At 41.9% G+C, this 23,260-nt stretch overlaps 1 protein-coding gene and 1 long non-coding RNA gene across 4 annotated transcripts in view; both read right to left on the bottom strand.

The window, feature by feature from the left end:
- The window catches only part of NT5DC3 (5'-nucleotidase domain containing 3), a 53,291-nt gene extending 43,279 nt beyond the window's left edge, over positions 1-10,012 (bottom strand). Inside the window, exons 1-2 of one of the 3 annotated variants that reach the window (XM_074326226.1) lie at positions 9,866-10,012; positions 9,670-9,826 (exon numbers count right to left, since the gene is read on the bottom strand). In XM_074326226.1, coding sequence (XP_074182327.1) covers positions 9,670-9,826; positions 9,866-9,883 — 175 coding nt within the window. In that variant the 5' untranslated portion in view covers positions 9,884-10,012. Of the gene's footprint in view, positions 1-9,156 lie in introns of all 3 variants that reach the window. The other 2 variants (XM_019728490.2, XM_074326227.1) reach the window with 2 other exon arrangements.
- A 3,274-nt stretch (positions 10,013-13,286) lies between these two features.
- Positions 13,287-21,448, bottom strand: LOC141570155 (uncharacterized). Its single transcript, XR_012494072.1, has 2 exons — positions 20,140-21,448; positions 13,287-14,150 (listed from the first exon to the last, which is right to left on the bottom strand). It is a non-coding gene; the product is annotated as an uncharacterized LOC141570155 (long non-coding RNA).
- Positions 21,449-23,260: the final 1,812 nt, after the last annotated feature.

Consider the following 23,260-nt stretch of genomic DNA (forward strand, 5'->3'; position numbering starts at 1 on the left):
GACTGATACACCTTCCATTTGTCCAGTATGCTGCATTTCTTTGGGAAAATAACCCCTCTCCACATTCAGACTACATGGTGTCCTTGAGGTTCCTGACTCCAGGAGGAGAGCAGGTGACCAGGCTGGCCAAAGAGAGCCCTTGAATTCCCTCCCCAACCAACACTGATTAGTTTGGGGCAAGCACAGGACACCCTCTAGCTAATCATCATTATACTTTTCCTGCAGCCAAAGTGAACCAACGAGTCCAAAATAAGGAAATTTCTGGATTTGTGGGGGAATTTCAAAGACCAGTCATTCTATTCTTCTAGACTTGGACCTCAGAGGATATCAATCTGAAGATGGGAGGCGCCACTACTAGGAACCTGAAAAAGGCCAACGGAGAAGAGAGCACGATTAAGAGAGAGAAGCAACCCAGCGAGCGTCAGCTCAACTTAGATGAAGTCGTAAGTATGACTTGAGGCAACTGGTGCTACCTCCGCATTTTTCAATTATACCAACCCATAAAACTTCTTTTTAATTTTTTTTTTCGCTTAAATTCAAATCAGTTTGAGTTTTCTATTGCTTGCAACTGAAGGAGTCCCAAGTTAAAGTTAATTTCAAGGATATTCAGCCACGCAAAACTCTTACTGCCTAGAAATTTTTCAACTTTTTAACCTGGCTTCAAATGCATTTCCCATTTATACTTTTATCTACCTTTTCTATCTTAAATCCTCCTTCATTTGCCGTATTTTCAATAAGATGGGTAATCTACTACTCTGTGCTCTCCAGAATACACTGTAGTTGGGTACTGACTTAAATTCACCTGAAGTATTCTGTCTCTTTGTCTAACTAAATACTGGTCAGCTACATGGAAAAAACGTCAATTAAGATTTTCCTTCACACTATGTCTCAAAACAAACACCAGGTGAATCAAACAGTTAATTTTTTTAAACATTAAAAAGGTGAAAAATATATGTTACGATTTACTTCATCTCTTAATAAAACATAACTTTCCAAATATAAAAGCAATAGAATAAATCACAAAAGGAAAACACTGACCGATTTACAACACAAAATTTTCTGTGTATCCCAAAATATCAAAAACAGTAATTTGGGGGAGAAGGGATATACTCAACAAAGAAATCAAAACATAAACAGCAAGGCATTAATATCCTTAGTATTAAAAATTCCATACAAATCTGTAACAAAAACGAGACTCCAACAAGTAAAAGGATAAAGAATGTATCTCATAAGAGTGGAAATTAAATGGCTAATAAATACAAATGCTCAACCATCCTGATTATTTTCAAAAAGCAAATGAAAACAACTAGACGTTCAACAGTACTAGCTCTCGCCTAAAGATGGAATTACACATGGTTTCATTGTCTTTATTTCATTCACATTTTTTTCCCCCATAATAAGCATGTGTTCCTTGGCTACGAAATCAAGATGCCATCTTCCTCCTATCAGATTATAGCAGTATTTCTGTTGTTATCGTTGTTGTTATTTGTAAGTGTTGGCTGTGGGGGAGGGAGGTTCTATTCTTGTTTTGTTTTTAAGGACAGACCACAGAGTTGGTGTGGGGACTGGGCCGCCCCATTCTTTGCCATTTAGAGTACATATCAATTCGAGCTTCCTGGAAAGCAAGTTCGTAATAAGTACCAGGAGTCTTAAAAATATTCATACCCTTCGACCTAGTAATTTTCCTTCTAGGAAGCTATGCTAAAGCAATATTCAGAAATGTGGATAAATGTTTATATACAAAGATTTGGTTACAGTGATATTAACAAAGCAAAACTGGGAGAAAACATGCCCCATGTGGAGGCACAAATGTGGAGGCACAAATATACATCTCAGGTATTTGAACTCAGGGACCAAAACGAGCTCACAAGAATATGATCAAACAGAAAAGCTGAAATGCACTTGAAAAATCCTTGAAGTTCAATTTTTTGGCAAGGCAAACCACAATCCCAGAGACAGGAAGATAACATTTTTCTTTATTAATGAAAGATTATTAATTATGACTAAGTAATTAAACTACGATTTTTTCTTTTTGATATATGCCCTAGACTTCAAACTGTTCTCCTAGAAAAAAAGAATATACAGATCTGAACTCCCCGAAGAAAGGAGAGAAAAAAGGGAGAAAGAAACATTTCTTCCCAGAGAATTTTAGTGGTTACGAAAATTCTCCCGAGTAGAACACCTGCCTCATGCTGGGCCACTCCTAGGGTCCCACCTCCTGGGTACCTGCCTCGGGCCAGGCAAAGCGACAGTCCTCCCCTTACTGCTTTGTCTTTATAGCTTTATTGAGGACCAATGATGTATAATGCATCACACATGAAGTGTACAGTTTGATGAGGTCTGACATATGTATCCACCAGGGAAGCTATCATCCCAATAAAGAAAACGAGCATATCTAACACCCCCAAACATTCCCTCACACCCCTCTGAGGTCCACCCCTCTCCCGCACCGCTGCCCATCCCCAGGCAACTGCTGTTCTTTGGGTCAGATTTGTTTGCATTTTCTAGGGTTTTATGCAAAGGAAGCCATTCAGCATGTAGTATTTTGGTAAATTGGTTTTCCCACTTACTAAACTCTCAGGAATTTTTTTCAATAAGCATTTACTGCACACCTACTATGTGTTAGATATTGTAGGGGGCACTGTGCAGGGATTATACATAAAAATAATAAAGCACAAACTGTAATGAGCAACATCACAGGCAGTGAGGAAGACCAAGAAATGGCTCTCTGACAGGTGGAGATAAGAGGAACTTCACACAGGGCTGGTTGTGCCCGAGGAGGGGGCGATTCAAAGCCATTTGTATTGCATCTATTCATCTAAAAAGAAGCTTTCATTTTTTTCACTAGTTTATACAGTTTGTATTATCTCCAGGAAAAATCAATCCATGACAAATAGAATTACTCATCTGAATAATTAATAATGCATATGACATTCATACCTCTCCCACCAAAAGTTAAAATTAATCTCTCATTACTCTGTAAGCGTATGTGTAGTTCTAACTGCTCCGCAGAAATCCATCATGCTTCCCAAAGTTCCAAAAATAAAACTACATGCAACTATATTTGAAATCAAATTATATATCGTAATGGTTCAATGACATCCTAATCTTAAAATCAGTCACTTAATAAAAAAGAAACTTAACTGCTCAAAAGAAAGGGGAAAAAAGAAAACGTAGCCATATCAAAAGATCACACCCTAGGCAAACTATCAAGAATTTTTCATCAAAGTATACAGGACATAGAAAAGGAATGACTATCAACATCTTCCATATGCCACGCATTGGGAACGTGTCATTCATTATGTCAACTAATGTCCCAAGAACTCCATAAGGTAAATACTGCTGTCCCCAATTAGCAGATGAGAAAACAAGGCTGAGAAGTGAAGTAACTGGTCCAAGGTTGCAGTTACCGAACATTGAGAATGTAGGTTGAATGTCTGGCATAGTACTTGGCACACAGGTGGTGCTTCATAAATGTCCGTCCCTTTTCCTTTTCTCTATCATCCATTCATTCAGCTAACATTGTTCCTAGCTCAGCATAACCCAGGATCCCCGCCACATCCCTTTCAGGGGATCTTTGAGGTCAAAGCTATTTTTATAATAATAATACCAAAACGTGGTAGGCAGAATAATGGTTCCCCAAAGACATCCACATATAATCCCTTGAACCTGTGATATGTTACCTTTCGTGGCAAGAGTGGGTGGGGGCGGATTAAGGTTGCAAATGGAATTACAGCTGCTTCTCAGCTGTCTTTAGAAAGTAGCCTGCATTATCCAGATGGGTTCAATGTAGTCACAAGGGTCCTCACATGTGGAAAAGGACGGCACAGGATTCAGTGTCAGAGTGATGTGATGTCAGAAAGACCAACTCGCCATTGCTGGCTTTGAAAACGGAAGGGGCCATAAAGCAAAGAATGCAGAAAGCCTCTAGAAACTGGAAAGGCAGGGAATCGTTCTCCGCCAGAGGGTCCAGAAAGGGCGCAGTCCTGCCAACACCTTGATTTTAGCCCAGTGAGACCCATTTCGCACTGCTAATCTCCAGAACTATTAACATAAGGTAACAAACTCGTTGTTTTAAGTCACTACATTTGTGGTCATTTGTTACAGGAGTGATAAGAATTTCAGGCAGAGATTAACTGTCTTTTTCACTCCTGTTCTCTCACTAACATGCAATGGAGTTTTCCAGAGGCTACATGAAGTCTGATACTGAGATAGACTGAAGCAGAATCAGATCCAAGAATCTGTCTCCCGCTAATCCAGACTTTATAGACATTTGCAAAAATGTGAATGATTTTCTAAGGTTCTTAGAAAAAGTTTAGGCATTCTTCTAAAGTTCTTGCATTTTGGAAAAGTCACTTGTCATAAAAAGTATGTCATTTATGTTAACAGGTAACCGATTTATTATTGTTTTAAATAAATGAATAAATACTTATTTTCAAAAATCGCTGCTTTAATTTCTAATACAGTCACTATTTTGGTTATAACCTTTATAAACAAAAACTTTGGGCTCTTCAATAATTTTAAATATGCAAAAAAGTCCTGAGAGTTAAAAGGTAGAAAATTCAGACCCTAGCTATAGCTATGCCTGCCTTGTTCACTATTGTAGCTAAAGTAACTGGCACACAGAGGCCATACAGAAAAAGCGTATTTCTGGTTGTACAATTAAACATCTCTGGGCATTAATAATGTATATTCTTGTTATACATATTATTAGAACTTCCCAAAACATGTTCTTTAGAACCTCTATTTTGAGCCATTACCCAAATAAGAGGATCCATGGTCAAATTTATTTGGGGAATGCTGCACTTACATCCTCCCTCTGGGCGAGTCCTGCATTTTAAAGGCTCTGATTCACTAGCTCTGATAAGCTGATCTGTAAAGACTCTTCTTTAACATATATTCTCCACATTCCATTAACCACATCTCTCAGAAGACGGTAGGACACAGGTCTAATTTTTAAATTATCTCACAGGTATCTCAGGGTTGCACTTTATGCTCATTCTACGCAAGTCAAGCTTACCTCATTGTGCTACACACAGTCCAAAACTTTTTATTAAGTACTCAATGCTCTCCACCAAGAACTCTGAATAAATCCTTCAACAGCCTGTAAAGCTTCTAACACTGCACGTTAATCCCCGTATTTTTTTCCACAATATACTTTATAGCTCCAGCCACGTAGCCAAACCTTCTAAAAAAGACCAGGCTCTGAGATGACTTTGGGGGGGGGGGGGGGGGAGCTCTCCAAATGTGCATACAGCTAGAGCAGCTCTTCTTGGAGGAAGAGGAATGCTCCCAGTCTGGACATACAGGGACAGGCTAATTATCTGATGAGCACATAGGGAAGGCCAGGGATTGAGTTCAAAGACACACACAGCACGCAACATAACAGGAAATAACAGACCACATACACATACATCTGCCCCTTTAAATTATAACCGCACACTGATTTCTTATAATTCACCATTTTAGGAAAAGACTTCTCAGTCTTGGCACCATTGACGTTTGGGGCTGGATTATTCTTTGTGGTGGGTGGGTGGCTGGGCTGTGCATTGTAGGAGGTTTAGCTATAAGTATCCCTGGCCTGCACCAACTAGAGGCCAGCAGCATTCCCTTCCCCCCAGGTGTGACGATCAAAAAGGTCTCCAGATATTGCCGAAAGTTCCTTGGGGAGCAAGGTTCCGCCCACTCTGGTTGAGAACCACAGTTCTATAGGAAACTTTTGCTAGAGGTTACAAACCAATATTTCTGTTCCTGCAAATACAAAAAAACCTTTTCTTTGAGCTGAGTTTGATATAGGATGCATAAATATTACACTTCAAAAAAAATCTTAAGTTAAAAAAAGGAAGAAATTCCAATTGAGGGACATTCTACAAAGTATGCGACCAGTACTCCTTTAAACTGTCAAGGTCGTCAAAAACAGGAAAACTGAGAAACTGTCACAGCCAAGAGGAGTCCAAGGAGACAGGACAACTAAACCTAGTGTGCTGTTCCAGATGGGATACTGGAGTAGAAAAGAACACTAGGTCAAAAACTAAGGAACTCTCAAGTACGGACCTTAGTTAAGACTGATACATATTGACAATGTATCAATATTGGTTCATTCATTGTGACAAATGTACCATACTCATGTCAGGTGAGAGGTTAATAGGGGAAACTGCGTATAGGATTTATAAAAACATGTAATTTTTCTCTAAATCTAAAACTGATCTTTAAAATAAAGTTTAAAAAATAAAGTTTATAAAAAAATTTAATTAAAGTGAAAAGGAAGAAGGATGGGAGGGAAAGGGTAAAACAGAGTAAAAAATCATGTCTTCCCTGAGCTGGCTTCATTTCGGGAGCCCCTTCGAAGGGAAGATCCTGAACAGGTTGGATTGCAGCAAGAGATCAAATGGCCAGAAAGAAACAATCAGGAAGTGAGAAGACAGAATGCTTTAGTCTTCTTGTAAACTGAAACCAACAACCTCAAAAACTATATGTTTTTGTATGAACATCAGTATTTCTTCTGACCTCTCACTCCTACAGGCACAGTTCAAATGTCAGCCTAGGCAAACATTTCCTGCATCACCCAGCAATGAACTCTCTGGTTTCAGAGCCCCTGGAGCTGTTGTTTATCTCCCCAAGCTGGACTGTCACTTATCTGTTTACCAGTCTACCCATCCAGGCAGCACGAGTCCCATGCTTGGAACAGGCAGGGACTCAGCCACTGTGGGTTCCTCCCTCTCGGACTCATCCACCTGTGAATCAACAACCTTTGAGCCCACTGCTAGGTGCTTAATAAATGCTTAGTGACTGAGCGCAGGCTGGCCACATATACTCACACAGACTTCAGCTAAGGGGGTAGGGAAGGCACAGCCCCCAAGAAGGCAAAAAAGGAAAAGTCAAATTAAAGTCCCTGTGTTCCAGGGGGTGACAGAGGGACCGTGTGCTGGGGTATGAAGATGGGATGAGGCACACGGATACCTGATTCACAGACCTGTTACACTTGCAAAGATTTACACATGCTTTAGTCCAGCAGCCTCACTCTACAAAGGGAGAAACCAAAGCTTGCTCAAGGCCACATAGCTAGTTATGGCGCTGCCCTCGGTGAAGGAGACCTAGACTCCACAGCTAACTAACCTACCTCCACCCCTTACTAAGCATGTCTAAAACTGAAAGAATTATTTAATAGCTAATAACGATAGCTGCTATCTACTGAGCATCTGCTGAGTCCCAAGCCCACACTAAAAATCGTCACATTATCCCCAGATTACAGTTGAGAAAACTGAGGTCAGAGAGGAAAACAACTTTCCACCAATGTCACAGAGCTAATAAATCTCAAAATCTCCCTCCAGCTGTCATACTCCCAAATCCCCCTAAGACTGTCACACATCAAAGCCCAAACGCTGGCCAATGGCAATCTTTACCACCCACCACTTCAGCTGTCTCATTCACAGACCCTGCTCCAAACCCCTTTCATGGATGGACTCGCTCATTCCTCACCACAACCCTATGATGTCGCTACTACCAGCATCCCACTTTACAGAGAAGGAAACTGAGGCTTCCTGACATCCCCAGAGTCTCAAAGCCTGCAAGCAGCACACCTTGTCCACAAAATAAGAATGGCAAAAATGTTGTCTGCAGTTTCTTATAAAACTAAACATGTAATTGCCATTCAACCAAGCAATGGCATGGCATTTAGAGAAAGGAAAACTTTATGTTCACACAAAAACCTGTACACAAATGTTTAGGGCAGCTGTATTGTAATAGTCAAAAACTGGGAGCAACCCAGATGTCAGAGGGAACCGTGGTTAAACAAGGTTAAGCTGTGGTACAGCCACACCATGGAATGCCTGCTACTCAGCAATGAAAAGAATACATTCAACAACTTGGGTGAATTTCCCGGAAAGAGTATTCAGTGAAAAAAGCCAATTCCAAAAGGTCACATACTGTGTGATTCCATCTACATAACATTTTTGAAATGACAAAATTTTAGAAATGGAGAACGGATAATGAATGCCCCAGGGATTAGAGCGAGCACAAGGAAGGGGGGTGTGTTATAAAGACAAGATGAGGGATCCTCTTAGTGAACTGTCCTGTATCTTGACGGTGGTGCTGCATACAAGAAAAACTGTATCGAACTAAATGTACATGCATACGAGTACAAGTAAAACTAGAGAACTATGAATAAAAGCTGTGAAACGTATCAATATCAATATACTGGTTTTTATACTGTACTGTCATTTTGCTAATATGTTACTATTGGGACAAACTGGGTAAAGGGTATGCCAGATCTCCCTGTATTAATTCTTACAACTGCACATAAATATACAATTATCTCAATGAAAAATTTCAATTAAAAAAGTCGTCTGCCCCAAAGCTGGGGTAGATGACCTAGATTTCTTTCTCCAAAGCTCTGCAATTCCCAACGTCGCCAAAGCCACTCTTCTTTCCACCATACCACACAACCACTTCAAAAAGCAAAATTAACTCTGAGCAAAGGAAAACTAAGAAAAGAAACCCCATTTAATTAGCATTCTGCATTACTAGCCATTTTGAATTCCCTCAGAAAAGTACCCCAATTGCTTTCTTTCATTAAAATGACTTCTGGCCAAAAGATGGAAAATGTGATTCTACAAAATGTTCTCTCCCAACAAACAAACTCTCTCTATCTCTGTGTGCCACCTGCACCATCACCCCAAATAAATCAGTTTAAAATTTTCTATTCTAAATTTTCCTTGAAAGAAGCAGCACCAGTGGATTACCACTGGCTCTTTACACCAGTTCACAAATGGTCAGCTGCTACTGGAAAGCAGAGCAGCCCACAGGAAATAAGAAAGTGAGTTAGGGGCTGAGACAGATCCCAGTCAAGGTGTGACCCTGGCCAGGTTCCTTAAACTTGAGTCTCACCTTTCCCACCTATAGGATGGGGACGTGGCACCTTCCTCATAGGTATGGGAAGAATTCAGGAAGACAATCTATGCGCCTGGCACTAGTATTTTACCTGTCCTCTTTCTGTCTCTTCCCATTCCTCTTAGTAACCACCGAGCCAAGCTAATTTTATGGTTCACTTGGACACAAAGTAGTCACTCCTTGGTCTTCCCTCCTCACTGAGGTTAGTAGACAGACCAAAACACTCCCAACCCGGACCCCTCCAGTTTCAAACACAGCAAATCCTACCCTTAAATAAAGAAGAAAAATAGATTAGCCTCTGGTCACTGCCACCTGCCCAGCAGCCGTGCTCCAGAGTAATCCGCCGCCTGCAGGATTCCGGCTGTTACTATTGTTACCGCTTGTTAATAACAACATCTCCTGGTGCATTGGGGTGACCGTCTCCCAAGCGATGTCGGTGGAATCCCCGGGAGAGCCCCAAGCCCTTCCAAGGCAGATTTCTAGTTAAAAATCCCAATAACTTATAAAACATCTTTCCCAAAGGGAGAAACGCAAAAGTTGTAAAGTTTCTGGAAGTGCGTTTTTCCGCGTTTCCCCAAATTGCGCTGCAGGTGATGTCGCCCGCGATAAGGGTTGGGGGCGACCGAGGGTCACGACCCGGGGCCCTGGAGGTCAGCAGCCGGACCTGCGCGGGGCTGCGGTGCCCGCTTCCCTGCTGGCCGCGTGGGAGGGAACCTGGCGCGCCAGCCCGGCGGGAGCCCCCACAGGTACTGGGGGACCCGGGGGCGCCACCGCACTCACCGTCCGTGCTCCTCTTCGCCTCCCGGTAGCGCTCCCAGAGGTAACGTTTCATGTCCGGGGCAGTCCCAGGTGCTGTGCACAAGTGCCGTGGGGGGCCCGCGCGTGGCCAGCCCCGGGCAGCAGTCCCGCAGCCGCCCCGCAGAGCCGCCGCCGCCGCCTTCGCCCCGGCCCCACGAGTCGCCGCCGCCGCCGCCGCCTTCGCCACCGCGGCCATCCTCACCGCCGCCCAGCTGCGAGTGGCGCCGCGGGGACAGAGCTCTGCCCGGGGATCAGCCCAGCTGCGGGCGGCTCCCTGCGTTGGAGCACGTGGTGGCGCGGCCCACTCGTTCGGCCGCCTCGGGGGCGGGGCCTAGGTGGGGGCGGAGCCGTGCTCCGGGTGGGCGGAGGCTGGTCCTACCCGGCGGCGGCGGCGGGGCCGGGGCGGCCGGGGCCACGCGCTGAGTTGGCTGCGATCACTATTTGACCCTGAGGCGCACCTGGGTGGCTGAGCGTTTGGGCGGACGCCGGGTCAGGCCCAGGCCACGTGGAAAGGGATGACTCGTTGATGGCCCTGGGCCACTAAACGTGACTCTCGCGCTGCCAGCCGAGCTCCGCATCATCTTCCTCCCACGGCCTGTGGCTGTCCCCTGACTTTGGCTGCATAGGCAGTGGCTCAGGCCCCGACTTCAGGAGGTGACCTCTCTATACATTAATGGCCTCTGAATTCTGGATCTCCCCTGGATCGCGGGGGCGGTTCTGGGATGTCCCCGGATGCCCGGCTTGTATTCTTAGAATGCCCACCGGCCGGGAGGGGGCAGTTGGGCCAAGGCCCCACACATGGGCTGATGTGTTTGAAGGGCACACACCACTGTACAGCCTGGAAGGTCAGTGCCCCTCCCGAGATATCTGCCTCGCTAGGGAGGCCCCCAGGACACCGCCACCCAGCCTCCGCTCCGGCCCACATTCACCCGCGCGGTGCACCTATCTTCTCTCAGACCTATGGGCTGCACCTGTTCTGTGCATTGTGGTTCCACCAAAGCCAAAGCAACAGTACCCCCCACCATGTGACTGAGTCAGACAGACTCAGCTCCTGCAGGAAACACTGATGTGGCCCACCGAGGACCTGGCTGAGAATCACTGAACTGCGAGGAGTTGCCACGCTCTTGGTTACTGCGGTTACTGCCGAGCAGGGCGCTGCGTGGAGTACAGGGAATAACTCTCAAGGCTGGCACTCTGCCTGGGAGACCATACAGCCATATGTGAAAGAGGTGGGGCACGATTTAAGACAAATAACACAAAGTATTAGTGTAGGCTTAACTTGTGAGCTGGAGGGATCCGGAGATGCTTCATGGGAAAAGGTGGACTCGGGGTTAGACCGTGACAGCTAATAACTATTATACTATGTGTTGAAGAATATGCTGTGTGTACTAACTCATGCACTCCTCTCAGTAATCCTGAAAAGTAGGTGAATAATTTCTCCCATTTTACAAACTAGTGATTGCCAGGGAAGAGCAGGTTTAGGGGACTGGGTGAAAAAGGTAAACGGATTAAGAAGTACAGGTTAGCAGTTACAAAATAGTCAAGGGGATGTAAAGTAAAGATTACAGAATATATTCAATAATATTATAATAACTATGTATGGTGTCGGATGGGTACTAGACTCATTGGGGGGATCACCTTGTCTATTATCTAAATGTCTAACCACTATGTTGTACACCTGAAACTAATATAATATTGAATGTCAACTGTAACTGAAAATTTTTTTTTTAATTTTTTTTTTAAAAAAATTCTCCCTTGGGGTCGGCCAGGTGGCTCAGGTAGCTGGAGCTCCATGCTCCTAACTCCAAAGGCTCCCAGTTCAATTCCCACATGGGCCAGTGGGCTCTCAACCACAAGTATGCCAGTACAATTCCTCAAGTCCCACAAGGGATGGTGGGCAGCGCCCCCTGCAACTAAGATTGAACATGGCACCTTGAGCTGAGCTGCTGCTGAGCTCCCAGATGGCTCAGTTGGTTGGAGCGTGTCCTCTCAACCACAAGGTTGCTGGTTCAACTCGGGCTGCGCCCCCTGCAACTAACAAGGGCAATTGGACCTGGAGCTGAGCTGCGCCCTCCACAACTAAGACTGAAAGGAAAACAACTTGAAGCTGAATGGTACCCTCCACAACTAAGATTGAAAGGACAACAACTTGACTTAGAAAAAACAGTCCTGAAAGTACACACCGTTCCCCAATAAAGTCCTGTTCCCCTTCCCCAATAAAATCTTTAAAAACAAAAAATTTCTCCCATTTTATAAATAATGAAATTGAGGCTAAGAGAACTGAAATAACTTTCCAAAGTTCACACAGCTAAGCCCATTCTTCCATTTAGCTTCCTAACATACTAGGTAAGATTTAGTTGGGTGATAAGGAAGAAGGCAGCCAATAAGTAATCCTTAACAGGTAATATCTCACAAATCATTGATAAAATGAGAGGCAATTAAAATGTTTAAAACATATATGATATCAAGTCCATGGACTCTGGTACTTGAAACTGACTTTATGGTTTTAGTTTATTTCAATTTATATTTTTTCTTATTCATGTTTCATAGAAAATGTTTTGGTGATAGCAACTGTAAATTTCGTTTACATGGAGAATTAATTCATAAATTCAAAATAGATAAATGTTGTCACGCAGCTGCCTGCCAGTCTGTCCCCTCGTGCCTACCCCTAAAAAAAAAGAAGAGTCTGTGAGACGGATCCTTTCAGGGACTTTGCTTCACCTTTGTGCTTACACCTCATGTCTCGCTGTTTGACCCCCAAAAGATGGCTGGCTAGCCAATGACGGGTAAGATTCCTCAAGAGAGGAAGGACCTAAGACAGGCACAGTCACGTGGGGACCACCAGGAAAACTCACGGGGTTAATAGAGGTGGGCGTAGGTCCCTACCTTCTCCCATCTAAGGAGCGCATCTGCCTCTGTGTCTATATTCCTTCCCACAACCTGCTTGGGAAGTGATTCTAGATGTGATAACATCAGTTCTCCATCTCAGTGAGTTTTCAACATAAAGGTTTTGTCCCCTGAGGAGGTACAAACAATAATTATTTATACATCATGGGACTTTCGACAGGCAAGAGTGATTGGTTTGAACCAGTTTTCTGGTGTCGTGTATGAGACTCACAGACGTAGTAAAAACAATGCTACTTCCTTGTATGTGCATCAATAAAAGCCACAAGGTGGCCCGATTCGGGGCTCTCAGTCCTTTGAGGCTGTGAGACCCTTGGCCCCTGTTTCAAAACTTTCTTGATTTCTGTTTCTTTCTCAACCCTTCGCCATCCCTTCTTGTTCTCTCGCTGCCCATGTTGCGCTGGATGCGACAGATAAACTATAGCCATGTAAAAGTAACACAATTAGAACTTTTATAACATTGCTTCAGTATACTTTTAGATATGGAGCTCTGTGAGATCAACATTCATATACCTACCATAAAAATGTGAATCACGTAAAAATTATTCTTCTTAGCGAAAACCTGTTACAGTATTTTAAGGGGCTAAAAAACCAAATCCCTAGACCTTGATTAACATCACTCCTAGGAGTTATAAAAGAAAATATCTCATCAAAGAGTTCTAAATAAAGTAGAAAAAAATTACAGATGCGGAAGAGTCTGTGATAATTTTTATTCATTAGTATCATTTGAGGACTTCAACAATTTTCTTTCAAACAGATCTCTGCGAAAACACTTGTGAGGAATTGAACTGTTATCTGGGCTATGAAAAAGCCACTTTTCTAAAATGAGGTCAGATATGGATTCCCAGGGATTATTTGTGCTAAGAAGCCATAGTAGGAGATGCTGGTAAATTGTGGTTATTTGGACTTTTCCAACTTCACTTCAGCTGACAAAATCCATTACTGTGAAAGCTTTACTACACTACCCATTTTACCCACAGATAAAGTCTTAGAGGAATAATCTTTCTTTTTCTTTGCTGCTTCTTTTTCTGGGCCATTCCACATTTCAACATTATTTTGTGTCTTCTGTTGGGTCTTCTCCTCAGCAGAAATGGAAATAATGGGTCTCAAGACTTTTTTCCCTTTTCTGGAAGCACCTTTTGACTTCTCTGAAATTGCACGAGGTGCCAAGTCCGTGCTTTTAGCCCTGTGTAACTTACCTGTATTCATGCACATGGCAGAACTCACACTATCTTAGAACTCTGGGCACTTTGGTAGTTTAATTTCAGCAAGTTCTCCCATAATGTGCCATTCCTAGAACCCTCAGAACACCGCTAGCTCATCCCTTGAGGCCAACATCTCCTCCCCCGAATCTGCTCAATTTCCCTAAGGAGGCTGCAAAAGATCGAAAGTTGTCAAGATGTCCAACATAGAACACGAATAACCAGAAGCGTATTTCTTTCTGAGATTTAGCACAGAAATTCACAGCAGGATTCCATGGATTGATGACTCAGAAGATCCCAGGTAGGTCACCCTTCAATCAAATGATCTGTACAAAAGCCCAGTGCCTCGATCATGACCTGATGACAAGAGTCACTGATCAGTAACTGACCTGCTGGATATTTGAAAATAAGAACATGAGAATTTTAAAAAATTACTCCTGACTTCACACATTTTTTAAGAGAGAAGGATAAAAGACATGTGGAAAAGATGGCACTGGAACATCACCTATTGCAGTCTCCCTGCCAAAAACATTTAACTTGAATCTGCTTATAAAGAAACCATCAGACAGCTACAAATTGAAGAACATCAGGGCAGGGAGGGTAGGCTAGAACCTGACCTCGACTCTTCAAAAATGTCAATGTCACGAAGGACAAAACAAGCCTACTTAAATGGTCTAGACTAAAGGAGACAATCAAATGCAAGGAAAGATCTTACATAGGATTCTGAATCAAAAGGTAAACAGCTAGGACACTTGGGGACACTTAGGGACACTTGAACATTGACTATACATTAGAGAATATCAGTAATAGTTCGATTTCCTTGGCTTGATAATTCTAGTGTGGTTATGAGGGGGATGTCCTTGTACTCAGAAGACACATGTGGAAGTAGAGGTAAAAGTGTCATAGCTGCAACTTTCAAATGGTTCAGAGAAAACTGTATGTGTCTGTGTGTATATGAAAGAAAAAGAAGGCAAATGTGGAAAAATGTTAACAATTGGTGAATGTAGGTGAAGATTATATAGGTGTTCATTATACATTGCCAGGTGCCATTACCATTAATTTAACATAATTCTCTATAATGTGTTAAAAGGAAAAAAAGCTGGAGGTATCATGCTACATGATATCAAATTATACAAGGCCATAGTAATAAAAACAGAATGGTGTTGGCATAAAAACAGACATATAGATCAATGGAACAGAATAGAGAGCCCAGAAATAAATCCATCCCTATATGATCATTTATGTCAAAAGAAGCAGGTATATACATTGGGGTAAAGACAGTCTATTCAATGAATGGTGCTTGGAAAACTGGACAGATAGATACATGCAAAAAATGAAACTGGACCACCTTCTTATGCCATGTACAAAAATAAACTCAAAATGGATTAAAGACATAAATGTAAAACCCAAAACCATAAAACTCCTAGAAGAAAATATAGGAAATAAACTCTCAGACATTACTCTTAGTAATATTTTCACTGATACATCCCCTCAGGCAAGGGAAACAGAAGGAAAAATAAACAAATGGGACTACATCAAACTAAAAAGCTTTTTCACCCATCAAAATCCCAATGGCGATTTTTAAAGAAATAGAACAAAAAATCATCAGATTTGTATGGAACCACAAAAAAACCCAAATAGCCAAAGCAATCCTAAGAAAAAATAACAATGCTGGAAGTATCACTCTCCCTAACTTCAGCGTGTACTACAGGGCAACAAGAATCAAAACAGTATGGTACTGGCAGAAAAGGACACAGACCAATGGAACAGAATTGAGAACCCAGAAATAAACACACATAAATATGGACAGATAATTTTTGACAAAGAGCCAAAAACATACAATGGAGAAAAGACAGCCTCTTCAATAAATGGTACAGGGAGAATTGGAAAGCCATGTGCAAAAGAATGAAACTAGACTGCTATCTGTCACTGTGTACCAAAATTAACTCAAAAGGGATCAAAGACTTAAACATAAGACCTGAAACAATAAACTGCATAGAAGAAAACATAGGTACTAAACTTATGGATCTTAGGCTCAAAGAGCATTTTATGAATTTGACTCCAAAGGCAAGGGAAGCAAAAGCTAAAATGAATGAATGGGACTATATGAAACTTAAAAGCTTCTGCACAGCAAAAGAAACCATCGACAAAATAAAGAGGCCACCAACTGAATGGGAGAAGATTTTTGCAAACAACGCCTCCGATAAGAGGCTAATATCCAAAATATATTATAAGGAACTCATACAACTCAATAACAAAAACAAAAAACAAAAAGAAACAATCCAATTGAAAAATGGGCAGAGAATCCGAAGAGACATTTCTCCAAAGAGGACATACAAATGGCCAACAGATATATGAAAAGATGCTCAACATCATTGATCATCAGAGAAATGCAGATAAAAATCACAATGAGATATCACCTCACCCCAGTCAGAATGGCTATCATCAACAAGAAAAATGGTAACAAATGTTGGACAGGCTGTGGAGAAAAAGAAACCCTCATACACTGTTGGTGAGAATACAGACTGGTGTAGCCGCTATGGAAGGCAGTGTGGAGGTTCCTCAAAATATTGCATTTACCATATGACCCAGCAATCCCTCTCCTGCGTATCTACCCAAAAAATCTGAAAACATTTATCCATAAAGACATATGTGCTCCAATGTTTATTGCAGCTTTATTTACGGTGGCCAAGACAAGAAAACAACCAAAGTGTCCTTCAATAGATGAATGTATAAAGAAGTTGTGGTATATATGCACAATGGAATACTATTCTGCCATAAGAAAAGATGAAATAGTACCATTTGCGACAACATGGATGGATCTTGAGATTATAATGATTAGCGAAATAAGTCAGAAAGAGTTGAGAACTATATGATTTCACTGCTTTGTGGTATATAAAACTGAAAACAACAAAAGAACAAGACAAACAAATGAAAAACCAAGAACTCATAGACACAGACAATAGTTTAGTGGTTACCAGAAGGTAAGGGGGGAGGGAAGTGGTAGATGAGGGTAAAGGGAATCAAATATATGGTGATGGAAGGAGAACTGACTCTGGGTTGTGAACACACAATGTGATATATAGATAATGTATTACATAATCATACACCTGAAATCTATGTAACTTTACTAACAATTATCATCCCAATAAACTTAAATTTTTTAAAAAAGTTTTTTCACAGCAAAGGAAACCATCTACAAAATGAGAAGACATCCTACTGAGAGGGAGACTGTATTTGCCAACAGTACATCTAATAATGGATTAAGATCCAAAATTTATTTTTTTAAAAACTCATACAACTTAACATCAAAAAACAAACAATCCACTTAAAAAATGGGCAGAGAACATGAAGAGACATTTCTCCAAAGAGGATGTACAGATGGTCAATAGACATATGAAAAGATGCTCAATGTCACTAATCATCAGAGAAATGCAAATAAAAAACACAATGAGATACCACCTCACTCCTGTCAGAATGGCCATCATCAATAAATCAACAAACAACAAGTGTTGGCGAGGATGTGGAGAAAAGGGATCCCTTGTGCACTGTCGGTGAGATTGAAAATTGGTGCAGCCACTATGGAAATCAGTACGGAGCTTCCTCAAAAACTTAAAAATAGAACTACCTTATGACCCAGAAATTCCACTCCTGGGTATTTAGCCAAAGAAATCCAAAACACTAATTCAAAAAAATATATGCACCCCTATGTTTACTGCAGCACTCTTCACAATAGCCAAGGCAAACAACCGAAATGCCCATCAATAGATGATTGGATAAAGAAACTGTGGTACATTTATACAATGGATTATTACTGGGCCATAAATAAGAATGAAATCTTACCATTTGTGACAACATCAATGGACCTAGAGGGTATTATGCTAAGTGAAATAAGTCAGACTGAGAAAGATAAATAACGTATGATCTCACTTACACGTGTAATCTAAAAAACAGAATAAACAAACAAACAAAGCAGAAATAGATTCATAGATACAGATGAACAAACTGCCAGTTGCTTGATGGCAGGGGTTGGAGGGCTGGGTGACAAACGTGAAGAGATTAGGAAGTACAAATTGGTAGTCACAAAATAGTCATGGGGGTGTGAAATACAGTATGGGGAATATAGTCAATAATGTTGTAAAGACTATGTATAATGTCAGATGGGTACTGGACCTACCAGGGGAAATCACTTCATAAATTATACAAATGCCTAACCACTGTGCTGTACACCTGAAACTAATATAAAATAATATTGTCAACTATAATACACACACACACACACACACACACACACAATGTATCTTGTATATGTAATGTATGTCGTTGTAATGACTAGGTACGATGTCAGATAGGTAGTAGACTTGGGGTTATCACTTTGTGAGGGGTGTAAATGTGCAATCATTGTGTTGTTTTGTACACCTGAAGCTAACATTAAAAAAAGTTAAAAAAAATACATTTACAATCTAATTTGCAAGTGTACTCATTCATTCATTTTACCCATTTACAAGACTGCTTTTTAGGGGCTGACTTTGTACCATTGATTATAAGCATAATGTAAAGCCAGTGCATGAAGGGCATCGATCTGGGTATGTATAGAGACTTCTAAGCATTGAAGGGCAAAAAGCACTGACAGATGACCCAGCCAGCGTCCCTGTACTTAACAATAACAACCACAGAAAATTTATGTAATTACCATCCGTCAGACCTGTATAACTCCTGTAAGATATAAACTATCATCACTTGTCTTATTTTTTTATTTACTCTTTTTAATAGGACCTATATCCACATGGTTCAAAAATGAAAACATATAAAGATATAAAGTGAAAAGTGTCTCTCCCATCTCAGTCCCCATTCTGTGCAGTCTTTTCCTAAAGCATGCATCCTCCCAGAGAATTTTTAGTGCCTGTTTGCTATCTTTTAAAGATGAGAAAACTGAAAGAAGTTCAAAGTAATTCGCTCCCGTTCACGGTAGAACAACCCCAGGTCTCCCTCATCCCCAAGCCCCTGCCCTTGACTGCTACCCTAGTGCTACCCTAGGCTGCCTCTTACCCCATTGCCTTCTGAGCATCAGCTATGGCTTCTGTTTGCAGAGATGTTCCTCTGTAGCTCTGCTTCCTGGCTCAGCCCGGGTCACATACTGCCTGTAGCTTCTGCTGGAAATCTGACAGAGACTTTCAGCTGTTGTCTCTGCTTAGCAATCTGTGGTTATTCTTCTTTTGGGATTATTTTCATGTCTCCCTAGTATGTTCCCAGGTGCCCCAATTTGCCTCGGCAGAATGCACTTGTGAAGGACCCTGCTCAGGACAGCCACATTGCACTGGCCTTCACTGGCCTTCAAAGGTCACGTGGAGAAGAACAGAACCAGAATGTCTCATGTGGTGGCCGAGCGAGAACTCATTCTCAGAGACCCTCTGGGTGGCAATAACCAGGTCCCACAGACGGCTCGTTCCGCCCTGTAAGAGGCTCTGACTTGCTGGGGACCGAGACTGTCACACTGACCGGCTGCTGGTGCCCGTGGCAAACACTGTTTAAGGCTCATGCTCCCCAAATTCTCTCTTGGTCACACCCCTTAGCTCCTTGGGCTCCTTTGCCCTCATGACCCGCTCTGGACCTGTACCTACAGCGCTGACTTGAGAACTTTTCGGGGACACAATCTGACTATCCTTTCTGGCACAAGCATAGTTAGTAGCTGCCAGGAAAGGACATTCTTGCCTCGGCCCAACCCCGGTCCACCCATCCTCCCTCGGGGCCGGTCCAGCCACTCTCCTCCTGCTTCCAATCTTTGCTCTGGCTGGATGGGGAAGGAAGCTAACATTTAACTGCTTACTCTGTTGGTTGTTTTGCATGTATTATCTCATTAAATCTTCAGAATAACCCTATAGACAGACATTTTTATCCCCTTTGGCTGGTTAAAAAAATCAAGACTCAGAGAGGTTGTGTCCACAAGCCCAGAAAATAGCCAAACTGGGATTCAAATGCAGGTCCCTGGGATCCAAGGACCATACCTTCCAGAAGTGGGAACAGAGAACACTATTCTCCCTGTCACATTGGTTCCTTAGGAGATTCTCCCAAAAAATACAGCCAGGAAGGAACCATCAGTTACCATTTCCATCTTGTACTTGTTGACAGAGCCACATCCACCTTAGTTTCAACAGAGCATGAACTGAGGTTGGGAATAGCGCAGAAGGTCCACTAACTTCCTTGAAAATCTGTTTTCAGTTTTTAAATGCTAAGATTTCCTAGCCCCACCCCACCCACTTTTCCTTCAGTGTTTAAAAAGTAAAGTGGTATCTTTATTATTTCCTGGGGGAAAAGAAACCACCCTAATTCACCCTCCATCACCAACCTTTATTCACGATGATCCTTCTTGCTTGAAATGCTCTTTCTCACCTCTTCACCCGGCAAACACCTGTCAGGACTCACAGCCAAGTCACTTCCTCTGAAAAGTCTTCCTTGTTGGGGCGGCAGGATGGCTCAGTTGGTAAAAGCGTGAGCTCTTAACAACAGGGTTGCTGGTTCAATTCCCACATCAGATGGTGGGCTGCACCCCCTGCAACTAAGATTAAAAATGGCAACTGGACTTGGAGCTGAGCTGCGCCCTCCACAACTAGATTGAAGGACAACGACTTGGAGCTGATGGGCCCTGGAGAAACACACTGTCCCCCAATATTCCACAATAAAATAAAATTTTTAAAAAGTCTTCCTTGTTGCTTCTTCTTTGTGCTTCCCCATACCCTCTAGCAATGTCTGTCACTGCACATATCACATTGGACTTCAGTTATCTCTTATGTGCTTATCTCCGCAACAAGACCACAACCTCCAAGAGCCCACAAACAGCAGGTCAGAGGATTGGGTTCCAAGTTCTGAGTCTACTATGCACCACCTTCAAGATTTCAGAAAGCCCCTTGGTCTTTCTGAGACTCAGTAATTTTAATATCTAATTCATAGGATTCTCTGATCAGTTGCAGTGGGGTAGGTCATATGACATATCTGCTATTTCTTCAGCTTTAAAATTAGCTGAGGAATCTCTAGCGTCCCTTCCAGGTTTAAAAGTTTTCTCACTTTATGAGGACTATTTGACGTATTCCTGCAAACAGGAGCATTTACAAATGTTATCACCCATTAAAAAACGATTAAACCTACACAACAAGTAAAAAGGAAGCTCTGTTAACAGTTATAAACTGAATTGCTGGATTAACCAGGGCCCTCTGCTTCCTCTACAAAATATACCACATGATTGATGCCCAGGGCACACTAAATGCCTGCAGCTAGTAGGCTCATTACTACCGTGCTGGCATATGTCTGTCCCTAACTGCTGGGTCCTAGATGACCAGGAGTCAGTTGGGTTTGTTAGTCTAATTCTGGTGATTGAATGAAGTATGGTATAAGCTAATAAGATATCAGTGTGAAATGAAAGAGAGTTGTTTTCTATGAAAAGCAGGCTGAATGCTTTGAAATTCTTTCAAATTGAGAGGGCAAGACGACCATAAAAGACTGAGGGAGGCAAGAGGTGGCAACCGAAAAGGATCCTGCACACACTGCATCACAATTGTCGAAGTTCTCACCCTACAGGAGCCAAAACTAGAAATTGTGCATGATGCATTTTAAGAAAGATGACATCTAATACCAATCAGAGGACCCATTAAAAAAATACTAAAAAAAAAAAAAAGACCTTGATTCTAAATTTAAAATTGGGGAAAGGAATTACATGTATATGTTTAAGTTAAAATTAAAATGCAAATTTTGTCTTGATATCACTTGCCAGACATTTTAGATTAAGAGACCTATAGAGAAGACGTTTCTGGCTGAGCCAAGCATTTTAAAATCAAACGAGGAGAAAAGGACTGACATTTAGTGACTCACCCCACTAAAAGTCAACCACTAGAGCCTTTGTTTAATTTCTTCCTTCCACATTTGACTGAGATGGTTGGCATTTCTTTTTATAAAAGAACTCCAGGGAGAAGGAAGTCACATAATGTTCGTCTACCATACTTCATTCAAAAGAAACAATTCAATACAGAACACTCAGCTTGACATAATGGAATATGAAAAGTCACATGTCTGGTGTGTTTTTTTTTCTCAATAGGCAGATTGAAACCACTTATCAGAGAAGGAGAATAATAAGATCCCTGTGTGTGAGTGGTAGCCTGGAACATAAATCATAAAAGCCCTCTTCTTAGAGTCAGGATTAGTACTAAAATCTCTAGAATTGATAGTTTTATTAGATTTGTTCTTGAAACTCGATTGAAGTTGAGATGAGATGAGCTGTAAAGGATCTATTAAACAGAAAGATTTCATTTTTGGATTTAGCGCCCTCTCACAAATCCGTCATTTTAATTGGTGCTTACTATAATCTCAGGCATAAAAATGTGATGAGTATAATTAAAATCTGAATTATCATTTCTGGAAGCTCACTATTTTCATGCCCTGTGGAGGATTACACTGTATTCTACAGGTTGATTGAATGCAATAATAAAAGACTCAGGAAGGTGCCAAGACTTTCAAACTAGCAATTATCATCGTTAATCTATAATCCAAACTGAAATCTGAAAAGTCAACTAACGATTATTGTTTTCAATAGTTTGAAATACAATCTTAGCCATTTCTTTCACTGTTGTGAGCTGGAGCACAGCCAGCACTTCTGCTGAATACCCAGGCAAGCGGTGTAAATACCCAGAAAGAACATGTTTACCCACTTCCCACCCTTCCCGCCTTGACAGAGCACTTATGTACAGTTAGCACCATCTCTGATGCTTTGAAGATATGAAGAATAAATCAGAAGACCCTTGTTCACAGTCTGTTTGAGAAGTCAAAATACTCACATTGGAAAGATACAGAAAAAGAGTGTCAAAAAGAGTCCTTCAAGCTCCTTTGTGACTCTGGAGTCACAACACTGTTTAAGCATATTATATTAAAAACCCCTTGTGATGACTATTGCAGGGGTTCAGAATGAGTCACCCCGTGAGCCTCTGTGGTATGGGGATTATTTTAAGCTAAGGGTAACTGAGACCTGCATAGAAGTGCCCCTTCTCTGCCAATTCACATCCTCTACTTCCTTAAGGGTCCCCCCCAAGAGACACTCCTGAAAAACCTCCCACTACTGATTACTGCCTTCCTTTGCATGTAGGCATGTAACTCTGCAGAGAATCTCCAAGCACTCAACACCCAGATTGTACAGATGGGCCCAGAGATAGACCAGGGCCAGGGAGCTTGTGTGACAGTGAAATTCTCTCTCTCTCTCTCTCTCTCTCTCTCTCTCTCTCCCTGACTGTCATAAATTCTAGCCTGCATTTCTCCCATAGGCTTCAGGCTAATAGCTCCTGCTACAGAAATGCTCATTAACTAGAAGAATACTGCTTGAGACTTGAGTATTTTGCAAAAACAGCCCCTGGTCAGAAGGTGCCTCTCCTGAAGAAGTGGGGAAATATGTACAAAACGATAACTGTTTATCAAAGATTTACGGGAGT

Source organism: Rhinolophus sinicus, linkage group LG02 (genome assembly GCF_036562045.2).
Source record: "Rhinolophus sinicus isolate RSC01 linkage group LG02, ASM3656204v1, whole genome shotgun sequence".
Lineage (NCBI taxonomy): Eukaryota > Metazoa > Chordata > Mammalia > Chiroptera > Rhinolophidae > Rhinolophus > Rhinolophus sinicus.